Raw genomic sequence first — 24141 nt, 5'->3', positions numbered from 1 at the left:
CTACTGAAGAAATATTCTGCCCCCATATACTCCACATACCCCATTACACCCCATGCTTTTTCCACGTTTTTCTTTTATATCCCACCGTTCCCTAAGCCACGTGTCCATATTCCACTCCTTCAGTTGGTTTAAGTATATAATTTGTATAATTTATAGTTTTCTTGAAAACCCACTGATGTGCCAACCTGTTTCTGCATCTGGCCTCTGTCTTTGCTGCTTGTTTGCTGAAATTTGCGCATTTCTTTCAGTTCTTCATCAATATTTTGCACCATGTCCCTGATTGGAAAAATGAATATTAAATAGTTAAAAGATGCTTCCATCAAAGCTTTTGAAAATAAACAGGTTATAATCAGATAAAAATGGATCTGAAATAAACTCAAAGTGCTGGAGAAACACAGTAGGTCTGGCAGCGTCTGTGCAGAGAGAAACAGAGTTATCATTCCAGTCTGGTATGGCTTCTCTTCACAGATGGACCTAAAATCTGAAATACACAGAACACGTGAATTAAAAGCAATGATTATAAAGTGTATTCAACAGAGAGATAAGGGCTAGTGTTTTATTGGGACAGGGGGCTTGTCTTAATGCCATGTAGGTGGTGTTAGTGAGTTGGGGGAGTGCGTGAGGAGTCTGTCTCCCCATTGGTAGACTTCAGTAAGGACTTTGACAAGCTCCCCAATGGTAGGCTGGGGTAGTAAGGTTAGATCACATGGGATCCAAGGAGAGGTGGTCAATTCGGCACAAAACTGTCCACTATCACCAAGCCAGTGGAGGGCTGGGTTTTTTCATACTGGGGGCCTGTGAGCAGCGGTGTGCTGTATGGATTGGCGCTGGCTCCACATCTGTTTGTCATTTATAGAAACAATTTAAATAAGAATATAGGAGGTATGGTTAGTAAGTTTGTGGAGGACACCAACATTGTGGACAGTTAAAGAGGTTAAAGTACAAAGAGATCTTAATCAGATGGGCTAAAGGGCTGAGAAGTAGCAGATGGAGTTTAACTTAGGTAAAATGTGGGGTGTTACATCAAGGGCCGGACTTACACAGTTAATGGTAGGGCCCTGGGCAGTATTGTTGAACAGGGAGAGGCCCAGAGGTGCAGTTTTATTGTTCCTTCCAAGTGGAATCACAGGTAGACAGGGCCCTGAAGAAGGTGTTTGGCACACTTATTGCTCAGACCATTGGGTATAAGATTTGGGAAGTTATGCTGAGGTTGTGCAGGACTTTGATGAAGCCACTTTTGGAGCACTGTGGACTGTTCTGGTTGCCTTACTATAGGAAGGATGTTGTTAAACCAGAAAGGGTACAGAAAAAATTTACAGGAATATTGCCAGGACCTGAGGGTTTGAGTTATTGGGAAAGGCTGGATTGGCTGGAACTTTTTTATCCTGGGACTTCGGGGGCTGAAGGGTGACAAGGTTTATAAAGTCATAAGGGGCACTGATAGGGTGAATAGACAAGATCATTAACCCAGGGTAGGGGAGTTCAAAACTAGAGGGGCATTGGTTTAAGGTGAGAGGGCAAAGAAGTAAAAGGGACCCAAGGGGCAACCTTTCCACACAGAGGGTGGTGCGTGTATGGAACAAGCTGCCACAGGAAGTGCTGGAAGCTGGCACAAATACAACATTTCAGACATTTGGACAGGTACATGAGTAGGAAAGGTTCGGAGGAATATGGGCCAAACACAGGCAAATGGGGACAGTTCAGTGTAGGGAACCTGGACGGACAAGTTGGACCAAAGGGTTTGTTTCCCTGCTGTATGCAGGGTAACAGATCCTGCATACTCTGCAGTATTTCACTTTTACTTCAGTGTCTGAGGAGTTGTGAATGGTTCTAAACATCTCCACTGCTGAGCTTATGATGAGGGGGAGCCAGTGGAAGTGATCCATTTGGACTTTCAGAAGGTTTTCAACAAAGTCCCACACAAAAATAAAAGAGTATGGGATTGGGAGATAGCGTACTGATATTGACAAAGAACTAGCTGGCAGACAGGAGACAAACAGTGCGAATAACTAGAGATGATGGGAACTGCAGATGCTGGAGAATTCCAAGATAATAAAATGTGAGGCTGGATGAACACAGGAGGCCAAGCAGCATCTCAGGAGCACAGAAGCTGATGTTTCGGGCCTAGACCCTTCATCAGAGGAAGACCTCAGACCTTCATCTGATGAAGGGTCTAGGCCCGAAACGTCAGCTTTTGTGCTCCTGAGATGCTGCTTGGCCTGCTGTGTTCATCCAGCCTCACATTTTATTATAGTGGGAATAACTAGGTCTTTTTCTGAATGACAGCCAGTGATTAGTGGGGGGGATCAGTGCTAGGACCCCAGCTATTCACCATGTATACTAATGATTCAGATCAGTAAATGTAATATCTCCAAATTTGCAGATGACGCAAAGCTGAGTACGGGGGTGGGGTGAGCTGTGAGGAGGATGGAGAGATGCTTCAGTATGATTTGGACGGACTGAGTGAATGTGCAAATGCATGACAGATGCAGTATGATGTGGATAAATGTGAGGTTATCCACTTTGGGAGCAAACGCAGCAAAGCAGTTTATTACTTGACTTTAAATTACAAAAGGGGAGTGAGCAATGAGACTTGGGTATCCTCGTGCACCAGTTACTGAAGGTCAGTGTGCAGGTGCAGCAGGCAGTGAAGAAGGTAAATGGGATGTTGGCCTTCATAGTGAGAGGTTTCGTGTACAGGAGTGATTACACAGGGCCTTGGTGAGACCATACCTGGAATATTGTGTACAGTTTTGACCCCCTTGTCTGAGGAAGAATGTTCTTGCTGGAGAGAGTGCAGCAAAGGTTTACCAGACTGATCCCCCAGAAGGCAGGGCTGATATATGAGCAGAAACTGGATCAGTTAGGATTACGTTCACTGGAGTTTAGAAGAATGAGGGGATCTCATAGAAGTCTATTAAATTCTAACAGGGCTGGGCAGGTTAGATCCATGAATGATGGTCCTGATGGTGGGGGACTCTATAACCAGTGGTGACAGTCAGAGGATACAGGGTAAGCTTTTTAGGACTGAGAATGAGATATTTCTTCACCCTGAGAGCAGTGAGCCTGTGGAATTTCTTACCAGAGAAAGCAGTTGAGGCCAAAGCATTGTCTGATTTTAAGACAGAATTGGATATAGCACTGGGGACTAAAGGGATTAAAGGATATGGGAAGAAAGCAGCTAAAGGCTGCTTTGAGCTGGATGATCATGAATGTGGAGAGTCGCAGAGTTAGTATAATACTTGTGGATTGGAAGATAGGACGCTAGAATCTCTTTGTAAAATGATGGGGGGGTGCGGTAGGAAGAGTGCACGGTCTCTTTAAAAAGTGTTTTTTTTAGGCTTCGAGATTTAAAAAAGTCTGCGGGCAGCTGCAGATGCACAAAGTTTAGTCAAACTGTCAGCAGGCAAAGTAGCATTTTTACCAAGACAATAGATTTTTGAATACAGTCAATTAATTTAAACCAGGCCCTAGATACCAAAACACAATTAAATTTAAATCTGACGGTTCTGACAACTTCCAACCAATCCTATTGTAAGAAATTAGTAGGTCATCAAGGGTATAAAAGAAGAGGGCATTTGAAAATCTGTGTGAGGGCAAACTGACAACTGATAAGAGAACAAGTATCAACAGCCATCATCTCTAAAGAAAGAGAAATTCATTGGATCTCACAGAAATCTCTAAACTCTCAGAGAAAGCACCATCTAAATAAAGGTACTATGGCACTTTTAGCTAATATTCCTGACACAAGAATTGAACAGACGGAGGTGTTCCTGACTGAAGGACAGTGGAAAAGGCAAAGAATATTCTAAAAGTCTTATCCCAGTTGTAACTTTGACACATTAAGATTTAATTTTTTAAATATTAATTTAATTTATAAAACTGGGACTTGTATCTCTTCGAACAATGTTGCATTTGAAGTTTGTTTTATTTGGGAATAGTGAGTAGTTAAGGGGGAATTGTTCAGTTTGTTACTAGTTTGTTAATTTTTTCACTGTTGGAGTTAAATAAATATTGTTACATGATGCTTATAAAGTGAGTATCAGGGATTTCATTCAATTAACCACTTCTTTATAACTGTTTTTGGGGTGAGACAGAGATTATACCACTTTTCACAGTTTCTTTAACAGTTTACAAGGTGTAGCGAGCTCTCTGGGTGTTTCGGTTTTAATTATCAGAGGAGCAGACTCGATGGGCTGAATGGCCTACTCCTGCTCCTATTTTCTCTGCTTCAATGAAGGAACAGCTGAAGATGGTTGGGAGAAAGACACTAGATAAATAGATTGACAGCACAGAAAAATGTCCTTAGGTCCATCCCATCAATGGGTCAGAAACAATCACATAAATATTTTAATCCCGTTTCACGGCTCTTGGCCTCAGTACCACAGCATCACAGATACAAGTCTAAATACTTCTCAAATACCAGGAAGGTTTCTGCCTCTCCCACCCTCACTGCCAGAGAGTCTCAGATTCTCACTACCCTCTGGGTGAAATGTTTTTCCTCACACCCTCTCCACACCTCCTGGCCCGTCTCTTAAATCTGTGCCCTTGGTCCATAAAGGGGAAAACTCTCTTCCTGTCCATCCTATCTGTATCCATTATAATACTACCCACCTCAGTCACGTCCCCTCTGCTCTAGAGAAAACAACCCCAGTCTGTCCAATTTCTCTTCAGAACTGAACCCCACCTCCCCGATCACACCTCAGGCAGCATCCTATTGAGTGTCCTCTGCCCTCTCTCCAGTGTTATCACATCCCTCCTACAATGGAGATTCCAGAACAGCACACAATACTCTCACTGAGGCCTAACCAACGTTTTATATAGTTCCAGCATCACCTCCCTGCTCTTGGACTCTGTGTCTGAGGGACCCCTCAAACAACCCTCAACCGTGACCTGCTGCTTCCCGCTACTCAGCCAATTCTGGATCCAATTTGCCAAAAGTCCTTGGGCCCCATGGAATCTTACCTTCAGTACCAGTCTCTCATGTGGGACCTTATCGAAAGTCTTGCTGAAGTCCAAATAGACTGTCGAATGCCCTCATTAACACACCTGGTCATCTCTTCGAGAAATTTATTCAAGTTGGTCAGACATGACTTCCCCTCAAAAACAGACTGAAGGTTCATAATTAATCCTTGTCCCTCCAAATGCAGATGTAACTCTGGCCCTGACAGTTGCTCCCAGTAGTTTCTCCGTTACTGAGGTTATACGGCCGGACCTGTAATTTTCTGCTCCCTCCCTTCTTGAATAATGGTCCCCCACTGGCTGTCCTCCAGTTTTCTGGCACCCCTCCTGTGGCCAGAGAGGAACTGAGAATTATTGCCCATGCTTCTGTTAGGTCCCCCCTCCTCCCTCAACAGCTTGGGATAGATTTCACCCGGACCTGGAGATTTATCCAATTTTCAGCCTGTGGATTACTCAGAACTGATCTGGTGGGTTATGAATGGGATCAGTGATGTGGTGGGTTACGGATGGGATTAGTGATGCGGTGGGTTACAGATGGGATCAGTGATCCGAAGGGTTATGGATTGGATCAGTGACGCGGTGGGTTATGGATGGGATTACTGATCGGGTGGGTTATGGATTGGATTACTGATCCGGTGGGTTATGGATAGGATCAGTGATGCGGTGGGTTACGGATGGGATTACTGATTCGGAGGGTTATGGATGGGATTACTGATCCAGAGGGTTATGGATGGGATCAGTGATCCGAAGGGTTATGGATGGGATTACTGATCCGGTGGTTATGAATTGGATTACTGATCCGGTGGGTTATGAATGAGATTACTGATTCGGAGGGTTATGGATGGGATCAGTGATCCGAAGGGTTATGGATGGGATCATTGATCCGGTGGGTTACGGATGGGATCAGTGATCCGGAGGGTTATGGATGGGATTACTGATCTGATGGGTTACGGATGGGATCAGTGATCCGGTGGTTATGGATGGGATTACTGATCCAGAGGGTTATGGATGGGATTACTGATCCGGTGGGTTACGGATGGGATTACTGATCCGGTGGGTTACGGATGGGATCAGTGATCTGGTGGTTATGTATGGTATTACTGATTCGGTGGGTTATGGATAGGATTACTGATCCAGTGGGTTATGGATGGGATTACTGATCCGGAGAGTTACAGATAGGATTGCTGATCCGGTGGGTTACGGATGGGATCAGTGATCCAGTGGGTTATGGGTGGGATCAGTGATCTGGTGGGTTATGGATTTGGATCAGTGATCCGGTGGGTTACGGATGGGATCAGTGATCCGGTAGGAGGGTCTGCAGACATTTTGCCACCACGCTGGGTAACATCATCACTTCCGTGGGTTTGGCCTGATGTGGTATTTAGCCTCATGTCCAGTTCTGCTTCGTGCTGGGTGGTATTTGGGGTTCTGTGTTGAGGACCAGGCCTGTAGGAATTCCTGTCCATGTCTTTGGGTGGATTGTCCTGGGATGGTTACGTTGTCCAGTCGGATTGGTGACCTTCTTTATCCGAGTGTATGGACCCAAGTGACAGATGGCCGTGTCTCTTGGTAGCAAGTTAGTGAGTGTTCTCCTGGTCTGCCTGATGTAGTGTTTCTGTCAGTCCTTCCATGGGTTTTATATCTAACGTTGGTCCTGTTAGCTATGGGTATGGGGTCCTCTGTTCTGGTCAGTAGTTGCTGTAGTGTAGCTGTCAGTTTGTGCGCTGCCACGATTCCAAGTGGTCAGAGTGGTCTGGGGTCATCTCTGATACGTCCCCAAAGTATGGCAGGGTGACTGGTGTGCCCTGGTGTGCTGTGTTTTCCTGTAATTGTGAGAAATAGCCCACCTCAAAGTGAGCAGTTTGTTTCATATTGAACTAATTCTCCATATTCCTCTCGTTCAGCTTGAGACGCTGGCTGGGAAATCGAAAACTCCACTCTTTCCTGCCCCTGACCCTGTGACAGCTCCCACTCCCAGCACAAGGGGACTGGCCTTGGTCTCCATTTTGACAAAAGGGAGTTGGATCTCTGGGACTTCAGGGCCAGCGGATGGGACAAGCTTCTGCTCAAAGCTGCTACAGGAGTCCTCACATGCAGGGGTCCATCTCGCCTTGCGGGGCTCCCCCTACCCGTGCCAGGGTCATTCTCCCCGTGCGGGGGTCATTCTCCCCGTGTTGGGTGTCACTCTCCCCATGCGGTGGTCACTCTTCCTGTGCTAGGGTCCCCCTACCCATGCCAGGGTCCCTCTCCCCGTGCGGGGGTCCCCCTACCCGTGCCAGGGTCTTTCTCCCTGTGTGGGAGTCAGTCTCTCCATGCTGGACATGTATATGGTCACAGAAATTTGAGGGTGCATACATGAGGATCAATGGTCAGCACAACATTGTGGGCTGAAGGGCCTGTTCTGTGCTGTACTGTTCTATGTTCTATGGGGTCCCTCTCCCCGTGAGGGGGTCGCTGTCCCCATGCTGGGATCCCTCTGCCCATGCTGGGTGTCACTCTCCCCATGCAGGGGTCACTCTCCCTGTGTGGGGTCCCTCTCCCCGTGCTGGGGGTCATTCGTCCCATGCAGGGGTTATTCTTCCCATGCTGGGGGTCATTCGCCCTATGCAGGGATCCCTCTCCCCGTGCGGGTGTCACTCTCCCTGTGTGGGGTCTCTCTCCCTGTGTGGGGGTCCCTCTCCCCATGAGGGGGTCACTTTCCCCGTGCCCTGGTCCTGATGACCGTGCTGTCCGTGACTGAGGGCAATGGTGTTCAGCCACAATTCAGACTTATCTTTGGAGCATCCCATGGGCTGGGTCAGCCCCGAGGATGACTATGGGATTGGATCTTGCTCTGTATCAACCTGTCTCAGTGGCTCTTTGTCCTTGTTTGCACAGACAGACAGGTAGTTCCCTGCCAGGAGTTTCTCTCCCAGTCCCTCTAGCCCAACCCTTCCCCCAGGGTCTGGGGATGATGTGATTCCACGCTTTAAGGAAAGATACTGAAGGTTTCTCACAATTGAGCCCCTTGGACTCTGTCTGAATGTTCCCGTCTTCATTGCTTCGCCTAAGTGATCCTTCAGCCTTCTGTTCCTGCTCCATCCACTCTCCATCACCACCACCATATACTGCTGGCAGTCCTGTTACACACTTTCCTTCCAGAAACCTGTCATCCTACAGAAAGCATACAGTGACCATCTGCTAAGCTTTCTGTTCCCGCTCCATTTGGATGAGGAGTCCAGGCGAAGATGTGACCCAACAACTTGGCCAGTTCCAGGGGGAAACAGGAAGCATTTCCTCCCTTTCTGTCTGCTGTAACTGTGTCAGGCCTTACGTCCCCAAACCCCCTGGTCATTACTTCAATGATCTGCTGCTGACTTCTCTGTACATCTGCACCTCTTCCCAGTATTTCCCAATGGGCTTTCCCGACACAGATGTTCCATTATAAACACTGCCGACTCCTGACTCCCCAAAGCCTATCAACAAGGCACAGGTCAGGAGTGTGATGGAATACTCCCCACTTGCCTGGATGGGTGCAGCCCCAACAACACTCCAGAAGCTCGACACCATCCAGGACAAAGCAGCTGCTTGATTGGCTCCACATCCACAAATATCCCACTCTCTCCCCCACCAACGCTCAGTCACAGCAGTGTGTACTGTCCACAAGATGCTCTGCAGAGATTCACCAAAGATCCTCAGGCAGCACCTTCCAAACCCATGGCCACTTCCATCTGGAAGGACAAGGGGCAGCAGATACACGGGAACACCATCCCCTGCATGTTCCCCCCAAGTCACTCACCGTCCTGACTTAGAAATATATTGCTGTTCCTTCACTGTCACTGGGTCGGGATCCTGGAATTCTCTCCCTAAGGGCACTGTGGGTCTCCCTACAGCACATTGACTGCAGCAGTTCAATAAGGCAGCTCACCCCCACCTTCTCAAGGGGCAACTAGGGACGGGCAGTAAAAGCTCACCCAGCCGGTAACACCCACATCTCATGAATGAATAGAAATTATCTCTCATCTGCACCTTGCCATTTACAAACATTCAATTCACTTCAGGGGAGTTCCCATTATTCCTTTGAATCCAATATGACCGTGTGTATTTAACATGGACAATTGGTCAGTGACTTGCCAACACATTGTTACCACGTGAACTGTAATCCTGGCTCCCCCCGCAGGTGTACCTTTACCTGAGAGACGATATCTGTGATTTAATGTCTTCCTTTGACTTCACATCATCAGCATGGCTCGACGTCTAAGGACCAAGACAGAGGTTAAATGTGTCACACCCAGAGAGGATTCACTAGCTGAGGGCACAGAACCTCCATCACAACACACAGGAAACAATATAAAATTCCAAAGGCACAAATCCCAGTACAGCCCACCAAACCCCTTCACCCCTCACCACTCCAGAAACAATTAACTCTGCACATCAAATTCACAAACTTGAGGATACAACCACCAAACCAGTAACTGGATTGCGTACTCATGACTAAACCTTCACATACAGCGCTGAGGGAGCACCACACTGTCGGGGGGTCAGCGCTGAGGGAGCACCACACTGTCGGGGGGTCAGCGCTGAGGGAGCACCACACTGTCGGAGGGTCAGCGCTGAGGGAGCACCACACTGTCGGGGGGTCAGCGCTGAGGGAGCACCACACTGTCGGAGGGTCAGTGCTGAGGGAGCACCGCACTGTCGGAGGGTCAGTGCTGAGGGAGCGCCGCACTGTCGGAGGGTCAGTGCTGAGGGAGCGCCGCACTGTCGGAGGGTCAGTGCTGAGGATGTGGGCACTGTCGGAGGGTCAGTGCTGAGGGAGTGGGCACTGTCGGAGGGTCAGTGCTGAGGGAGTGGGCACTGTCGGAGGGTCAGTGCTGAGGGAGCGCCGCACTGTCAGAGGGTCAGTGCTGAGGGAGTGCCGCACTGTCGGAGGGTCAGTGCTGAGGGAGCACCGCACTGTCGGAGGGTCAGTGCTGAGGGAGCGCCGCACTGTCGGAGGGTCAGTGCTGAGGGAGCGCCGCACTGTCGGAGGGTCAGTGCTGAGGATGTGGGCACTGTCGGAGGGTCAGTGCTGAGGGAGTGGGCACTGTCGGAGGGTCAGTGCTGAGGGAGTGGGCACTGTCGGAGGGTCAGTGCTGAGGGAGCGCCGCACTGTCAGAGGGTCAGTGCTGAGGGAGTGCCGCACTGTCGGAAGGTCAGTGCTGAGGGAGTGCCGCACTGTCGGAGGGTCAGTGCTGAGGGCGCACCGCACTGTCGGAGGGTCAGTGCTGAGGGAGCACCGCACCGTCAGAGGGTCAGTGCTGTGGGAGCGCCGCACTGTCGGAGGGTCAGTGCTGAGGGAGTGCCGCACTGTCGGAGGGTCAGTGCTGAGGGAGTGCCGCACTGTCGGAGGGTCAGTGCTGAGGGGGCGCCGCACTGTCGGAGGGTCAGTGCTGAGGGAGTGGGCACTGTCGGAGGGTCAGTGCTGAGGGAGTGCCGCACTGTCGGAGGGTCAGTGCTGAGGGGGCGCCGCACTGTCGGAGGGTCAGTGCTGAGGGAGTGGGCACTGTCGGAGGGTCAGTGCTGAGGGAGTGCCGCACTGTCAGAGGGTCAGTGCTGAGGGAGTGCCGCACTGTCGGAAGGTCAGTGCTGAGGGAGTGCCGCACTGTCGGAGAGTCAGTGCTGAGGGAGCACCGCACTGTCAGAGGGTCAGTGCTGTGGGAGCGCCGCACTGTCGGAGGGTCAGTGCTGAGGGAGTGCCGCACTGTCGGAGGGTCAGTGCTGAGGGAGCACCGCACTGTCAGAGGGTCAGTGCTGTGGGAGCGCCGCACTGTCGGAGGGTCAGTGCTGAGGGAGCGCCGCACTGTTGGTGGGTCAGTGCTGAGGGAGCGCCGCACTGTCGGTGGGTCAGTGCTGAGGGAGCGCCTCACCGTCGGACGGTCAGTGCTGAGGGAACGGGCACTGTCAGAGGGTCAGTGCTGAGTGAGTGCTGCACCGTCAGAGGGTCAGTGCTGAGGACGTGGGCACTGTCGGAGGGTCAGTGCTGAGGAAGTGGGCACTATCGGAGGGTTAGAGCTGAGGGAGTGGGCACTGTCGGAGGGTCAGTGCTGAGGGAGTGGGCACTTTCGGAGGGTCAGTGCTGAGGAAGTGGGCACTATCGGAGGGTCAGTGCTGAGGGAGTGGGCACTGTCGGAGGGTCAGTGCTGAGGGAGTGGGCACAGTCGGAGGGTCAGTGCTGAGGGAGTGGGCACTGTCGGAGGGTCAGTGCTGAGGGAGCGCCGCACTGTCGGATGGTCAGTGCTGAGGGAGTGGGCACTGTCGGAGGGTCAGTGCTGAGGGAGTGGGCACTGTCGGAGGAGGGTCAGTGCTGAGAGAGTGGGCTCTTTCGGAGGGTCAGTGCTGAGGAAGTGGGCACTATCGGAGGGTCAGAGCTGAGGGAGTTGGCACTGTCGGAGGGTCAGTGCTGAGGGAGTGGGCACTGTTGGAGGGTCAGTGCTGAGGGAGTGGGCACTGTCGGAGGGTCAGTGCTGAGGGAGTGGGCACTGTCGGAGGGACAGTGCTGAGGGAGTGGGCAATGTCGGAGGGTCAGTGCTGAGGGAGCGCCGCACTGTCGGGGGGTCAGTGCTGAGGGAGCGCCGCACTGTCGGAGGGTCAGTGCTGAGGGAGCGGGCACTGTTGGAGGGTCAGTGCTGAGGGAGTGCCGCACTGTCGGAGGGTCAGTGCTGAGGGAGTGGGCACTGTCAGAGGGTCAGTGCTGAGGGAGTGGGCACTGTCGGAGGGTCAGAGCTGAGGGAGTGGGCACTGTCGGAGGGTCAGTGCTGAGGGAGCGCCGCACTGTCAGAGGGTCAGTGCTGAGGGAGTGGGCACTGTCGGAGGGTCAGTGCTGAGGGAGCGCTGCACTGTCGGAGGGTCAGTGCTGAGGAAACGGGCACTGTCAGACGGTCAGTGCTGAGGGAGCGCTGCACCGTCAGAGGGTCAGTGCTGAGCGAGCGCTGCACTGTCTGAGGGTCAGTGCCAAGGACGTGGGCACTGTCGGAGGGTCAGTGCTGAGGGAGCGCCGCACTGTCGGATGGTCAGTGCTGAGGGAGTGCCGCACTGTCGGAGGGTCAGTGCTGAGGGAGTGCCGCACTGTCGGAGGGTCAGTGCTGAGGGAGCACCGCACTGTCAGAGGGTCAGTGCTGTGGGAGCGCCGCACTGTCGGAGGGTCAGTGCTGAGGGAGTGCCGCACTGTCGGAGGGTCAGTGCTGAGGGGGCGCCGCACTGTCGGAGGGTCAGTGCTGAGGGAGTGGGCACTGTCGGAGGGTCAGTGCTGAGGGAGCGGGCACTGTCAGAGGGTCAGTGCTGAGGGAGTGCCGCACTGTCGGAAGGTCAGTGCTGAGGGAGTGCCGCACTGTCGGAGGGTCAGTGCTGAGGGAGCACTGCACTGTCAGAGGGTCAGTGCTGTGGGAGCGCCGCACTGTCGGAGGGTCAGTGCTGAGGGAGTGCCGCACTGTCGGAGGGTCAGTGCTGAGGGAGCACCGCACTGTCAGAGGGTCAGTGCTGTGGGAGCGCCGCACTGTCGGAGGGTCAGTGCTGAGGGAGTGCCGCACTGTCGGAGGGTCAGTGCTGAGGGGGCGCCGCACTGTCGGAGGGTCAGTGCTGAGGGAGTGGGCACTGTCGGAGGGTCAGTGCTGAGGGAGCGGGCACTGTCAGAGGGTCAGTGCTGAGGGAGTGCCGCACTGTCGGAAGGTCAGTGCTGAGGGAGTGCCGCACTGTCGGAGGGTCAGTGCTGAGGGAGCACCGCACTGTCAGAGGGTCAGTGCTGTGGGAGCGCCGCACTGTCGGAGGGTCAGTGCTGAGGGAGCGCCGCACTGTCGGTGGGTCAGTGCTGAGGGAGCGCCGCACTGTCGGTGGGTCAGTGCTGAGGGAGCGCCGCACTGTCGGAGGATCAGTGCTAAGGGAGCGCCGCACCGTCGGACGGTCAGTGCTGAGGGAACGGGCACTGTCAGAGGGTCAGTGCTGAGTGAGTGCTGCACCGTCAGAGGGTCAGTGCTGAGGACGTGGGCACTGTCGGAGGGTCAGTGCTGAGGAAGTGGGCACTATCGGAGGGTTAGAGCTGAGGGAGTGGGCACTGTCGGAGGGTCAGTGCTGTGGGAGTGGGCACTGTCGGAGGGTCAGTGCTGAGGGAGTGGGCACAGTCGGAGGGTCAGTGCTGAGGGAGTGGGCACTGTTGGAGGGTCAGTGCTGAGGGAGCGCCGCACTGTCGGATGGTCAGTGCTGAGGGAGTGGGCACTGTCGGAGGGTCAGTGCTGAGGGAGTGGGCACTGTCGGAGGAGGGTCAGTGCTGACAGAGTGGGCTCTTTCGGAGGGTCAGTGCTGAGGAAGTGGGCACTATCGGAGGGTCAGAGCTGAGGGAGTTGGCACTGTCGGAGGGTCAGTGCTGAGGGAGTGGGCACTGTTGGAGGGTCAGTGCTGAGGGAGTGGGCACTGTCGGAGGGTCAGTGCTGAGGAAGTGGGCACTGTCGGAGGGACAGTGCTGAGGGAGTGGGCAATGTCGGAGGGTCAGTGCTGAGGGAGCGCTGCACTGTTGGGGGGTCAGCGCTGAGGGAGCGCCGCACTGTCGGAGGGTCAGTGCTGAGGGAGTGGGCACTGTCGGAGGGTCAGTGCTGAGGGAGCGCTGCACTGTCGGGGGGTCAGCGCTGAGGGAGCGCCGCACTGTCGGAGGGTCAGTGCTGAGGGAGTGGGCACTGTTGGAGGGTCAGTGCTGAGGGAGTGCCGCACTGTCGGAGGGTCAGTGCTGAGGGAGTGGGCACTGTCAGAGGGTCAGTGCTGAGGGAGTGGGCACTGTCGGAGGGTCAGTGCTGAGGGAGTGGGCACTGTCGGAGGGTCAGTGCTGAGGGAGCGCCGCACTGTCAGAGGGTCAGTGCTGAGGGAGTGGGCACTGTCGGAGGGTCAGTGCTGAGGGAGCGCTGCACTGTCGGAGGGTCAGTGCTGAGGGAACGGGCACTGTCAGAGGGTCAGTGCTGAGGGAGCGCTGCACCGTCAGAGGGTCAGTGCTGAGCGAGCGCTGCACTGTCTGAGGGTCAGTGCCAAGGACGTGGGCACTGTCGGAGGGTCAGTGCTGAGGGAGTGGGCACTGTCGGAGGAGGGTCAGTGCTGAGAGAGTGGGCTCTTTCGGAGGGTCAGTGCTGAGGAAGTGGGCACTATCGGAGGGTCAGAGCTGAGGGAGTTGGCACTGTCGGAGGGTCAGTGCTGAGGGAGTGGGCACTGTTGGAGGGTCAGTGCTGAGGGAGTGGGCACTGTCGGAGGGACAGTGCTGAGGGAGTGGGCACTGTCGGAGGGTCAGTGCTGAGGGAGCGCCGCATTGTCGGAGGGTCAGTGCTGAGGGAGTGGGCACTGTCGGAGGGTCAGTGCTGAGGGAGTGGGCACTGTCGGAGGGTCAGTGCTGAGGGAGCGCCGCACTGTCAGAGGGTCAGTGCCAAGGACGTGGGCACTGTTGGAGGGTCAGTGCTGAGGGAGCGCCGCACTGTCGGAGGGTCAGTGCTGAGGGAGTGGGCACTGTCGGAGGGTCAGTGCTGAGTGAGTGGGCACTGTCGGAGGAGGGTCAGTGCTGAGGGAGTGGGCACTGACGGAAGGTCAGTGCTGAGGGAGTGGGCACTGTCGGAGGGTCAGTGCTGAGGGAGTGGGCACTGTTGGAGGGTCAGTGCTGAGGGAGTGGGCACTGTTGGAGGGTCAGTGCTGAGGGAGCGCTGCACTGTCGGAGGGTCAGTGCTGAGGGAGTGGGCACTGTTGGAGGGTCAGTGCTGAGGGAGTGGGCACTGTCGGAGGAGGGTCAGTGCTGAGGGAGTGGGCACTGACGGAAGGTCAGTGCTGAGGGAGTGGGCACTGTCGGAGTGTCAGTGCTGAGGGAGTGAGCACTTTCGGAGGGTCAGTGCTGTGGAAGTGGGCACTATCGGAGGGTCAGAGCTGAGGGAGTGGGCACTGTCAGAGGGTCAGTGCTGAGGGAGTTGGCACTGTCGGAGGGTCAGTGCTGAGGGAGTGGGCACTGTTGGAGGGTCAGTGCTGAGGGAGTGGTCACTGTTGGAGGGTCAGTGCTGAGGGAGCGCCACACTGTCGGAGGGTCAGTGCTGAGGGAGTGGGCACTGTCGGAGGGTCAGTGCTGAGTGAGTGGGCACTGTCGGAGGAGGGTCAGTGCTGAGGGAGTGGGCACTGACGGAAGGTCAGTGCTGAGGGAGTGGGCACTGTCGGAGGGTCAGTGCTGAGGGAGTGGGCACTGTCGGAGTGTCAGTGCTGAGGGAGTGGGCACTGTCGGAGGGTCAGTGCTGAGGGGGTGGGCACTGTTGGAGGGTCAGTGCTGAGGGAGTGGGCACTGTCGGGGGAGAATACTGTGGCCTCAGAGTTGAAATTGTCATTGTGCTTTCTGTGAGTTTGTTTCTGGGAAGCAGGTACCAGCAAAGGTTATGAAGTGTTGGGAAATTTTACTGAGTATGAGAAGGGTGATTTTGTATCAGTGGGCCATAATTTGTATCGATATAACCTTGAGGGTTTATTTTTTCACATCGTTGTGAGCATGACCTTCACAAGGTAAATTCCGTAAATATTTTGGTGTTTGTTTGATTGAATAGGTATTTTTCTTAGATTCCTTTCATCACTGCTGCTCCCTAGTTATGTTTCTATAGTGTTTGCTTTTATAGAGAGGACACCTGAAGAACAGTCTCTCTGTTTTGCCTATTTCTCTCGATATATTCAAACAAAGCATCATCTGAAATGAAACATTTCTCGCAACCAGATAATGAGGGAACATGGTTTTACAATTGGAATGTAAAACTGAAATGGAAACACATTGAATTGATGTGACATCAAAGCCTTGCATTATTTTCACAGAAACATCTTCACTTACCTTACCAGCAGTCTGCAAATCCGTTCCTTTCCCAATCTCCATGCCTGACACTGCAACAGATTTAACAGAATTAAACAGAGATAAACAGTAATATCAAGTTAAAATGACACAATAGATAGACCCCCAAGGGCATAACCAACAGGGGCATTGCAGAGGAGGGGGGCGTCTCAGACAGATTTACTGTAAAAATAATCCCAGGGCCGAGGAACACAGCAAATTGACCAGAGACTGGACACAGCAATATGACCATGAAGCACAGCAATATGATCAGAACTGTATTACAATATGATTGGGCTTGTGGCAGAAAAATATAAGATTACAACTGTACTCCTATCTTTGTAGAGATGAGATAGATGAAAGATCCTCGCACACCTCACCTGGAGATTGGCAAAAACTCTGCAATAGAAATGATGCCCTTTGAATGTTTCTCTTAAAATCAGCAGGAGGTAGCTATTCAACCTTAAAGTTTACTTCTACTTGGGTTAAAAAATGTATACAGCTCTAGGGTAATGGGCAGTCACCTAAATTATGACTGAACATAAAGCCCCTTGTTCACAAACTTTAGAATATGTTGTAAACTATGCAACCTACTTCCTGGGATGGGGAGAGAGATAGTAGGAACTGCCGATGCTGGAGAATCTGAGATGACAAGGCGTAGAGCTGGATGAACGCAGCAGGCCAAGCAGCATCAGAGGAGCAGGAAAGTTTAGGGCCTAGAATTTCTGAAGAAGGGTCTAGGCGCGAAACATCAGCTTTCCTGCTCCTATGATGCTGCCTGGCCTGCTGTGTTCATCCAGCTGTACATGTTGTTAACAAAGTGTGAAGCTGGATGAACACAGCAGGCCAAGCAGCATCTCAGGAGCACAACCGTACATCCCAAAACCAGCCCAGCTCATCCCCTCCTCCCACAGCATCCCAAAACCAGCCCAGCTCGTCCTTGCCTCCCTAACCTGTTCTTCCTCTCACCTATCCCCTCCTCCCAACTCAACCCGCACCTCTATTTCCCACCTACTAATCTCATCCCGCCTCTGTGACCTGTCCGTCCTCCCTGGACTGACCTATCCCCTTCCTACCTCCCCACCTATACTCTCCTCTCTACCTATCTTCTTTTCTCTCCATCTTCGGTTCGCCTCCCCCTCTCTCCCTATTTATTCCAGTTCCCTCTCCCCATCCCCCTCTCTGATGAAGGGTCTAGGCCCGAAACATCAGCTTTTGTGCTCCTGAGATGCTGCTTGGCCTGCCGTGTTCATCCAGCTTCACACTTTGTTATCTTGGATTCTCCAGCATCTGCAGTTCCCATTATCTCTACACGTTGTTATCCTGGGATGTGGTGATTGTTGGGTCTCTAACTGGGTGACAGGAATTTAACTAGAGCTCCACATCAGATAGGGTCAGTAATGGCAGGTTAAAAAGATGGAGCAGAAACAGAGGGCACCAGGAGAAAATGGGCTAGTGACTCAGATTCAAACCCCACTATAACACAATTCTGGAAATATGACAGTATTCTCAGTCATCATTACTAATGACAGCCTTGTATTTGTAAGAACACAACTTTGATTGACACCTTTTACAGAAGGCAATCTTTCAGATTTCGCAGTGGGACCTTCATCTGATTTTCGAGTATTTTTTTTATAAAAACCTTGTAGAGTGCAAGATCCCAAAGGAAAGAGCATTCTGATGCATTGGCAGTGCCTGGAGACGTTCTCCTTACATCTCCAGACTATTCATGGCGAAAAAAATCCACATCGAAACAAAGAAAGACTCTTCCAGCCATTGAAAAGCTGATGGAATGGAAATAACCCAAACGCAAAGATTCTTTCCATCCAGGCCAAACTTCAAAACATTAAAAAATGTCTGTTATTGATTTTTTTAAACAAATGATGACGATGTTTTCAAATCTCATTACTTAATTTTGCAAATAAAAATGACAAATTTAAAATAATCTTTTCACAATTGTCTTTTTTTTTTAGATTCCAATCCTGGACCTGAGCTCAGCGTGCACCACATTTCCAACAACTCCATGTATAACAGATCGAAGGTGATAGTATGGCTACCTCCTCATGGAGAAGCACAAGGTGTTCACTCAAGGCAAGCAGTGAATAACAGGGGAGGGGAGGGGAGAGCTGAACACCACCAGCATTTTGCAGCAGCAATCAAGAAGAAATCAGGCTTGTTCATGTTGTATGTCCTGGTGAGCAGCTGACAAGTGAACTGGTCATCTCTAGCACTCACCTAAATCTGCTAAGGCTTTTTCAAGGACAGTTACTCGCTGGATCAAAGCAGGCTGGGTGTCGGTGACATGTCGAATGTGTTGAAGAGCTAATGCAATATCTGGATGAAGTTGGGCTTCATCCTCAGTGACCAAAAATGAAGCTGAGTCCATCAGTTCAGTTTCCAGTTTTCTCAAAGATTTTTCACTTGAGTGTATGTCATTTGCTGAGGCAGGTTTATCTTTTGAGGCAGCAGGTTTACTGCCAGCATCTTCAGAAATCATTGGTTGATATGAGGTTTCAGGTTTAACATCGGGAGCATGGGGAGACTTGTCAGGGTCTTCGCTCGCTAGAAACAATCTAATCTGTTTTTAAAAATAAAAGTAACTGTTTCAGAAATGAGTACTTCTTCACCAGCACAAGAAACTTAAAAAGATGTTGAAACAATGTTTTACATCATCTGAACGATCATGAGGAGTATCCACAAGGGTGTTTTGAAGCATCTTCCAACTGACAAACTTCTGCAATTGTTCTGGAGTTTTATTCTGAAGATAAACACAGAACAATTACTTATTCAAAGGTGAGTCACGGTCAATATTAATCCCTGCTGCCATCTTATCTTGACTAAGCTGTGACTACGTAACAGCAACATCACTAATTCAGAGAACCAGGTAATATCCTGGCATTCCCAGTTTGATGGTACAATTTTAATCAACTTTAAAAAATCTGGAATGAAGAATCTTACAATGACCATGAAAGTACTACTGATCATCAGAAAAACCCAACTGGGGTTCATCAATGTCCTTTGGGATAGGAAATCTTTACCAGGCGATGACCTAGTGGTATTATCGTTAAACTATTAATCCAGAAACTGTGATAGTGTTCTGGGCACCCTGGTTGGAACCCCACCACATTAGATGGTGGAATTTGAATTCAATTAAAACAAAAATGTGCAGTTAAGAATCTACTGATAACCATGAAACCATTGCCAATGATCAAAAATCCTATCTGGTTCGGTAATGGCCTTCAGGGAAGGGAATCTTCCATCCTCACCTGGACTGGCCTACGTGTGACTCCAGACCCACTGCACTGTGCTTATGGCCTAACGAGCCTGTGAAATGGGCTTGCAAGTCACTGAGTTCAAGGGCAGCTCGGCATGGACATTGAGTGCTGACTTGCACTTCAAATGAATAAACAGAAATAAAAGGTTAGCAGATAATTGTGCCAAGTCTCAGATACACAGAAAATAGAGAATTAATGTATATGAAGGCGTGAAGAAGATGTAGGAGATCAGGCGCTTTTTTTGAATGCTGTTTTCGGGTGAATAGGACAGGGGCTGGAGGAGGGGGAGAGCGGTCTCAATATTCAGCACAACCTCAAATTAGCTAACTAAATATCAGAACATGAACATAGCAACATGGTTTTATATAAGTTAAAATGCGTATGGATTTAAAACCAAAAGTCACTAATTTACTGTGATTTAAACAGTATTATCACAACATGTATTGTTGTAATGAATTAGTTCCCCATAAAACTGTTCACGAGACAGACTAGAATCTTCCAATGTAATGCCTGCACGATGCTGAGAGAGTAATTAGGTTACAGAATCTCTCCATGATCCAGTTCCAAGTTCACAATCAAGGATCTGCCTTTATTGATGGGTTTTAATGATCGATCTGTTTTTTGATATTTATATTATAACATTTTGGAAAATTCTGCTGCAATGCGATGCCACTGTATTGTTGCCATGGTGAAGAGCTGCAGATTCCAGTTTGATCAGGCTACAATGGTGGTTATAAAATGCAGACACTCAAATTGAACATGTCGAGAACTGTGTCAACAGGCAGCATTTTTACTGCATTCCAGATAAAAATATGAGTTATACCGAATATTCAAAATTAAATATGCTCCACAGTTCACAGGTCTCTGTGTTCCTAGATCTGGGCTCTTTAGCTTTCCCAGTTTTAACACCTTCCCTCCCCATTGGCAGTATCTCCTGGTGCCCACGCTCTGAGCCCTGGAATTTCCACCTTAAACCCTGAGACCTCTCCCTCTCAGCCTCACTCTTCCCCCGCGCCCCGCTCCCCGACTGGAGCTTCAGCCTCTCCTCAGCCTCATCACCTCTTTTAAGATGCTGCTAAAACTTACCTCTGAAGCAAACCCTCTAGTCTCCCCTGCGAAGAGAGTCAATGGGCCAAAGGACCTGTTCTGTGCTCTCTGACTCATTAACCCAACCAAATATGTTCAACTGGGCTCAGCATGAATTTTTAATTTTTGCTCCTGAGAACACTTTTGAACATTGTACTGTGATTGGCCCTTTATAAACTGAATTCAATTAGGATTGTGGAAGATCCGGAAGCCATGAGCAGATACGACACCCAGATGTTCCGATAGCCAGGTCTTATTCCAGTATGATTGGTATGCACGGGATCCTTGTGGAATGTCCATCCAGCAGACTTTAGGAATTATCTAGGAAATTCCTCCACAACTGGAAGCCTCTGAAAATCTCCAATTAAATCCGAGAATTCAGAAAATTCTAATGGAATGAAAAGCTCCTCAGGAAAAGTGACATAATTAAATACACAACCTAATCCTGAGTAACTACTCATCTGAGCCCATACCGACATCAAGCTCCCTCAAACACACCTCCCCCAGCCCCTCACCTCCCCCACCCCCCCACCTCCCCCAGCCCCTCACCTCCCCCAGCCCCTCACCTCCCCCACCTCCCCCACCCCCCCACCTCCCCCAGCCCCTCACCTCCCCCAGCCCCTCACCTCCTCCAGCCCCCCACCTCCTCCAGCCCCACACCTCCCCCAGCCCCTCACCTCCCCCAGCCCCTCACCTCCTCCAGCCCCTCACCTCCCCCAGCCCCTCACCTCCCCCAGCCCCTCAAATCCTCCAGCCCCTCACTTCCCCCAGCCCCTCACCTCCTCCAGCCCCTCACCTCCTCCAGCCCCTCAAATCCTCCAGCCCCTCACTTCCCCCAGCCCCTCACCTCCCCCAGCCCCTCACCTCCTCCAGCCCCTCACCTCCTCCAGCCCCTCACCTCCCCCAGCCCCACATCTCCCCCAGCCCCTCACCTCCTCCAGCACCTCAAATCCTCCAGCCCCTCACGTCCCCCAGCCCCACACCTCCCCCAGCCCCACACCTCCCCCAGTTCCACACCTCCCCAGCCCCTCACCTCCCCCAGCCCCACACCTCCCCAGCCCCTCACCTCCCCCAGCCCCACACCTCCCCCAGCCCCTCACCTCCCCCAGCCCCACACGTCCCCCAGTTCCACACCTCCCCAGCCCCTCACCTCTCCAGCCCCTCACATCCTCCAGCCCCTCACATCACCCAGCTCCTCACCTCCTCTAGCCCCTCTCCTCTCCCAGCCCATGGCCTGACACATTCCCTCTCCAAGGGGGATGACACCCCTTTTCCATTCCAAACCCCCTTCCTCCACTCCATATCAAACATGCACTCTCCCTGACCACTTCGGACCTATTCTCCTCCCCAATTATTCTCATCCAATATTCCCAACCTGACTAACCCCAAATACTGCATCATTTGTCTGGCTCCCATACCATGCAGTAACCTCTTTCCCAGCAAACTTGCCCTTTTACCCGTACAGTATTCCGTCCGTTCCAACATTCCCGCTTTACCCATGCGGTATTCTGTCCATTCCAACCTTCCCCCTTTACCCGTGCGGTATTCTGTCCATTCCAACCTTTCCCCTTTACCTGTGTGGTATTCCATCCATTCCAACATTCCCGCTTTACCCATGCGGTATTCCGTCCATTCCAAATTTACCCCTTTTACCCGTGTGGTATCCCGTCCATTCCAAACTTCCCTCTTTACCCGAGGGGTATTCCGTCCATTCCAACCTTCCCCCTTTACCCATCCGGTATTCTGTCCACTCCAAACTTCCCCCTTTACCCATGCGGTATTCCATCCATTCCAAACTTCCCCTTTACCCATGCGGTATTCCGTCCATTTCAACCTTCCCACTTTACCCATGCGGTATTCCGTCCATTCCAACCTTCCCCCTTTGCCCATGTGGTATTCCGTCCATTTCTCCTTACCCTCTGGCACACTACATCTACCCAGCTCACATCGTACTTGTATGGTGCCCGACCATCCCAGTGCCTTATCTCTCGGCATCCTCCCGTCCTGGCACCCTCCCCTCTTGGCACCCTAGTCTCCTACTTACTTTCTGCACTTCCCACGAGGCAGCAGCTGACAGCGTCCATTGATGATTCTAGTCTTTGACTACAGCTGCCTGCTCTGAAAAGGGGCATGGTCTGCCTTACCCTGATGGTTCTGTGCCGTGGGAGAACTGTTGAAATAGAAAAATGGCTCCACAAGTCTGAAGGAGCCCCGAGCAGAATCTCCTCCTGCAAGAGCAGAGCTCTCAGCTTCATTAGAAAAAAGCTGGGTTGGTGTGGGGGTCGGGGGGCTGGGGGTGAATCTGAGTGAGATTGCTGCTTGTCACAAAATCTGACCTTAAGTCTAATTCATTGAATGAACGGGATAGAAAGTTTTCCGGGTGCTGAGGGAACAGCGAGGTTTGTGATTAATTTATTGTTTCATCACAGGTGTGTTGGTCTAAGTGGCTTTCCTCTCTGTTCCTTCATCATTCTGTGCTTGTCCATAACCATTGACTTCATCACTAATGCCTACAGTGCCTGCCCACCTAAACTTTCATCATCCTGCCCCTGGTTGTTGTCCTCTGCCCAAATATAGCCAGGGTACAATCTTCAAATGACAAACAACACTGACCCTTGTGGAGATTATATAAAAACACATTGGTTGCTATCTAATCAGCAATTCCTTTATATATCTGAAAACATTATCAAATGCAGAACAAGAACGAATGTAAAATGCACATTCAGACGTGACCGATGTCCTTACCAGTAGCTCATTTATTAAACTTATGTGGGTTGTCACCTGGAAGACACAAGAGAAAAACAGAAATGAATGAACATGTGTCTGTGAAACAGAAGTCCCCATCATTTCAATATCACAACTGCAGAACGGTAAATGCAGCTTGCTTCAGAACATTGAAACTTTCAGTTTGGATTTCATTCCCTTGTTACAAATGGAGAGTTCAGATTCATCTAACACAGCGCAAATTATACAATACCCAGTAACTGACTGCCAAAGCCTAGTGAATAGCTGACAGAGTGAGGTACAATTCTGAGGCTGAGCTCAATGAAATCAGTCCATTATAGAGGCAGAACTCTCAATCATCAGTTTGAATGAACGGTGGAAATAATGTTGATACACCAATTGTTGGCAGCTCCACTAGGAATGCTGCTTGTCAACATGACTGCCACTTTCCCCCAGCAACTTGGCATTCTCATTAAAGGTGTGGGCAGTTTGGAACAATGCTCACGATGAAGAATCTCTGGCCCAGAGTAATTGCAGCAATTTCCACAGCAGCAGGTCTGGTAGCAGGTGGTAATGTCACTGAACTGGTTTAAAAAAACCCTTCCGGTTCACTAATGTCCTTTTGGGAAGGAACCTACCATCCTTACCTGGTCTGGTCTATATGTGACTCCAGACCCACAGCAATGTGGTTGACTGTTAATGATTAGAGATGGGTAATAAATCCTGGCCCAGCTATGAATCCCTCATCCCAAGAATAAATGAATGAAGAAGATATCCAGAATGCCAGGCTAATGTTCTGAGGTTCAAATCCCACTGTGGCAGATGTGAAACTTCAATAAAACGCTGCATTTAAAAGTTGACTTAATTTTACTCATTCACAGATCGCCAGTATTTCTCACCCATTCCTAATTACTCAGAGGACAGTTAAACATTTAGTGGGTTTGGAGTCACATGTAGGCCAGGTCGGGTAAGGACAGCAGTTTCCTTTCCGAAAGAACATCAATGAACCCTGTGAGTTGTTCCTAATGATTGACAACAGTTTTGTGGTTATCGTTAGGCTCTAATTCCACCACCTACCCTGGCAGGATTCAAACCTAGGTCCCCCAGAACATTACCTGGGGTTCTGGCCGAATAGTCTAGCGATATTATCACTAGGACATCACTTCTCCTCATTTTGGGAGTAGGTCAGGCAAAGTACTGATCCTTGAGGTACTCATTAGTCACAGCCTGTCAATACCTGTTTTTTGCCTGTTGGTCCAT

The 24141-nt window shown here is 51.0% G+C and overlaps 1 protein-coding gene across 4 annotated transcripts in view; it reads right to left on the bottom strand.

Moving 5' to 3' along the window:
* LOC125463854 (glutamine-rich protein 2-like) overlaps positions 1 to 24141 on the bottom strand; it is a 136680-nt gene that overhangs the window by 63579 nt on the left and 48960 nt on the right. For all 4 annotated transcript variants that reach the window (XR_009447059.1, XM_059653566.1, XM_059653565.1 and 1 more), the window contains exons 3-8: positions 22903 to 22938; positions 18465 to 18554; positions 18032 to 18374; positions 15800 to 15849; positions 9134 to 9198; positions 186 to 276 (exon numbers count right to left, since the gene is read on the bottom strand). Coding sequence is in view for 3 of the 4 variants with exons in the window: in XM_059653566.1 (XP_059509549.1) it covers positions 186 to 276; positions 9134 to 9198; positions 15800 to 15849; positions 18032 to 18374; positions 18465 to 18554; positions 22903 to 22938 (675 nt within the window). In the remaining variant the exon portion in view is untranslated. The remainder of the gene's footprint in view (positions 1 to 185; positions 277 to 9133; positions 9199 to 15799; positions 15850 to 18031; positions 18375 to 18464; positions 18555 to 22902; positions 22939 to 24141) is intronic.

Source organism: Stegostoma tigrinum, chromosome 22 (assembly GCF_030684315.1).
Source record: "Stegostoma tigrinum isolate sSteTig4 chromosome 22, sSteTig4.hap1, whole genome shotgun sequence".
NCBI lineage: Eukaryota > Metazoa > Chordata > Chondrichthyes > Orectolobiformes > Stegostomatidae > Stegostoma > Stegostoma tigrinum.
The sequence above is the reverse complement of the archived record's forward strand: the minus strand, read 5'-3'. Positions and strand labels throughout refer to the sequence as shown.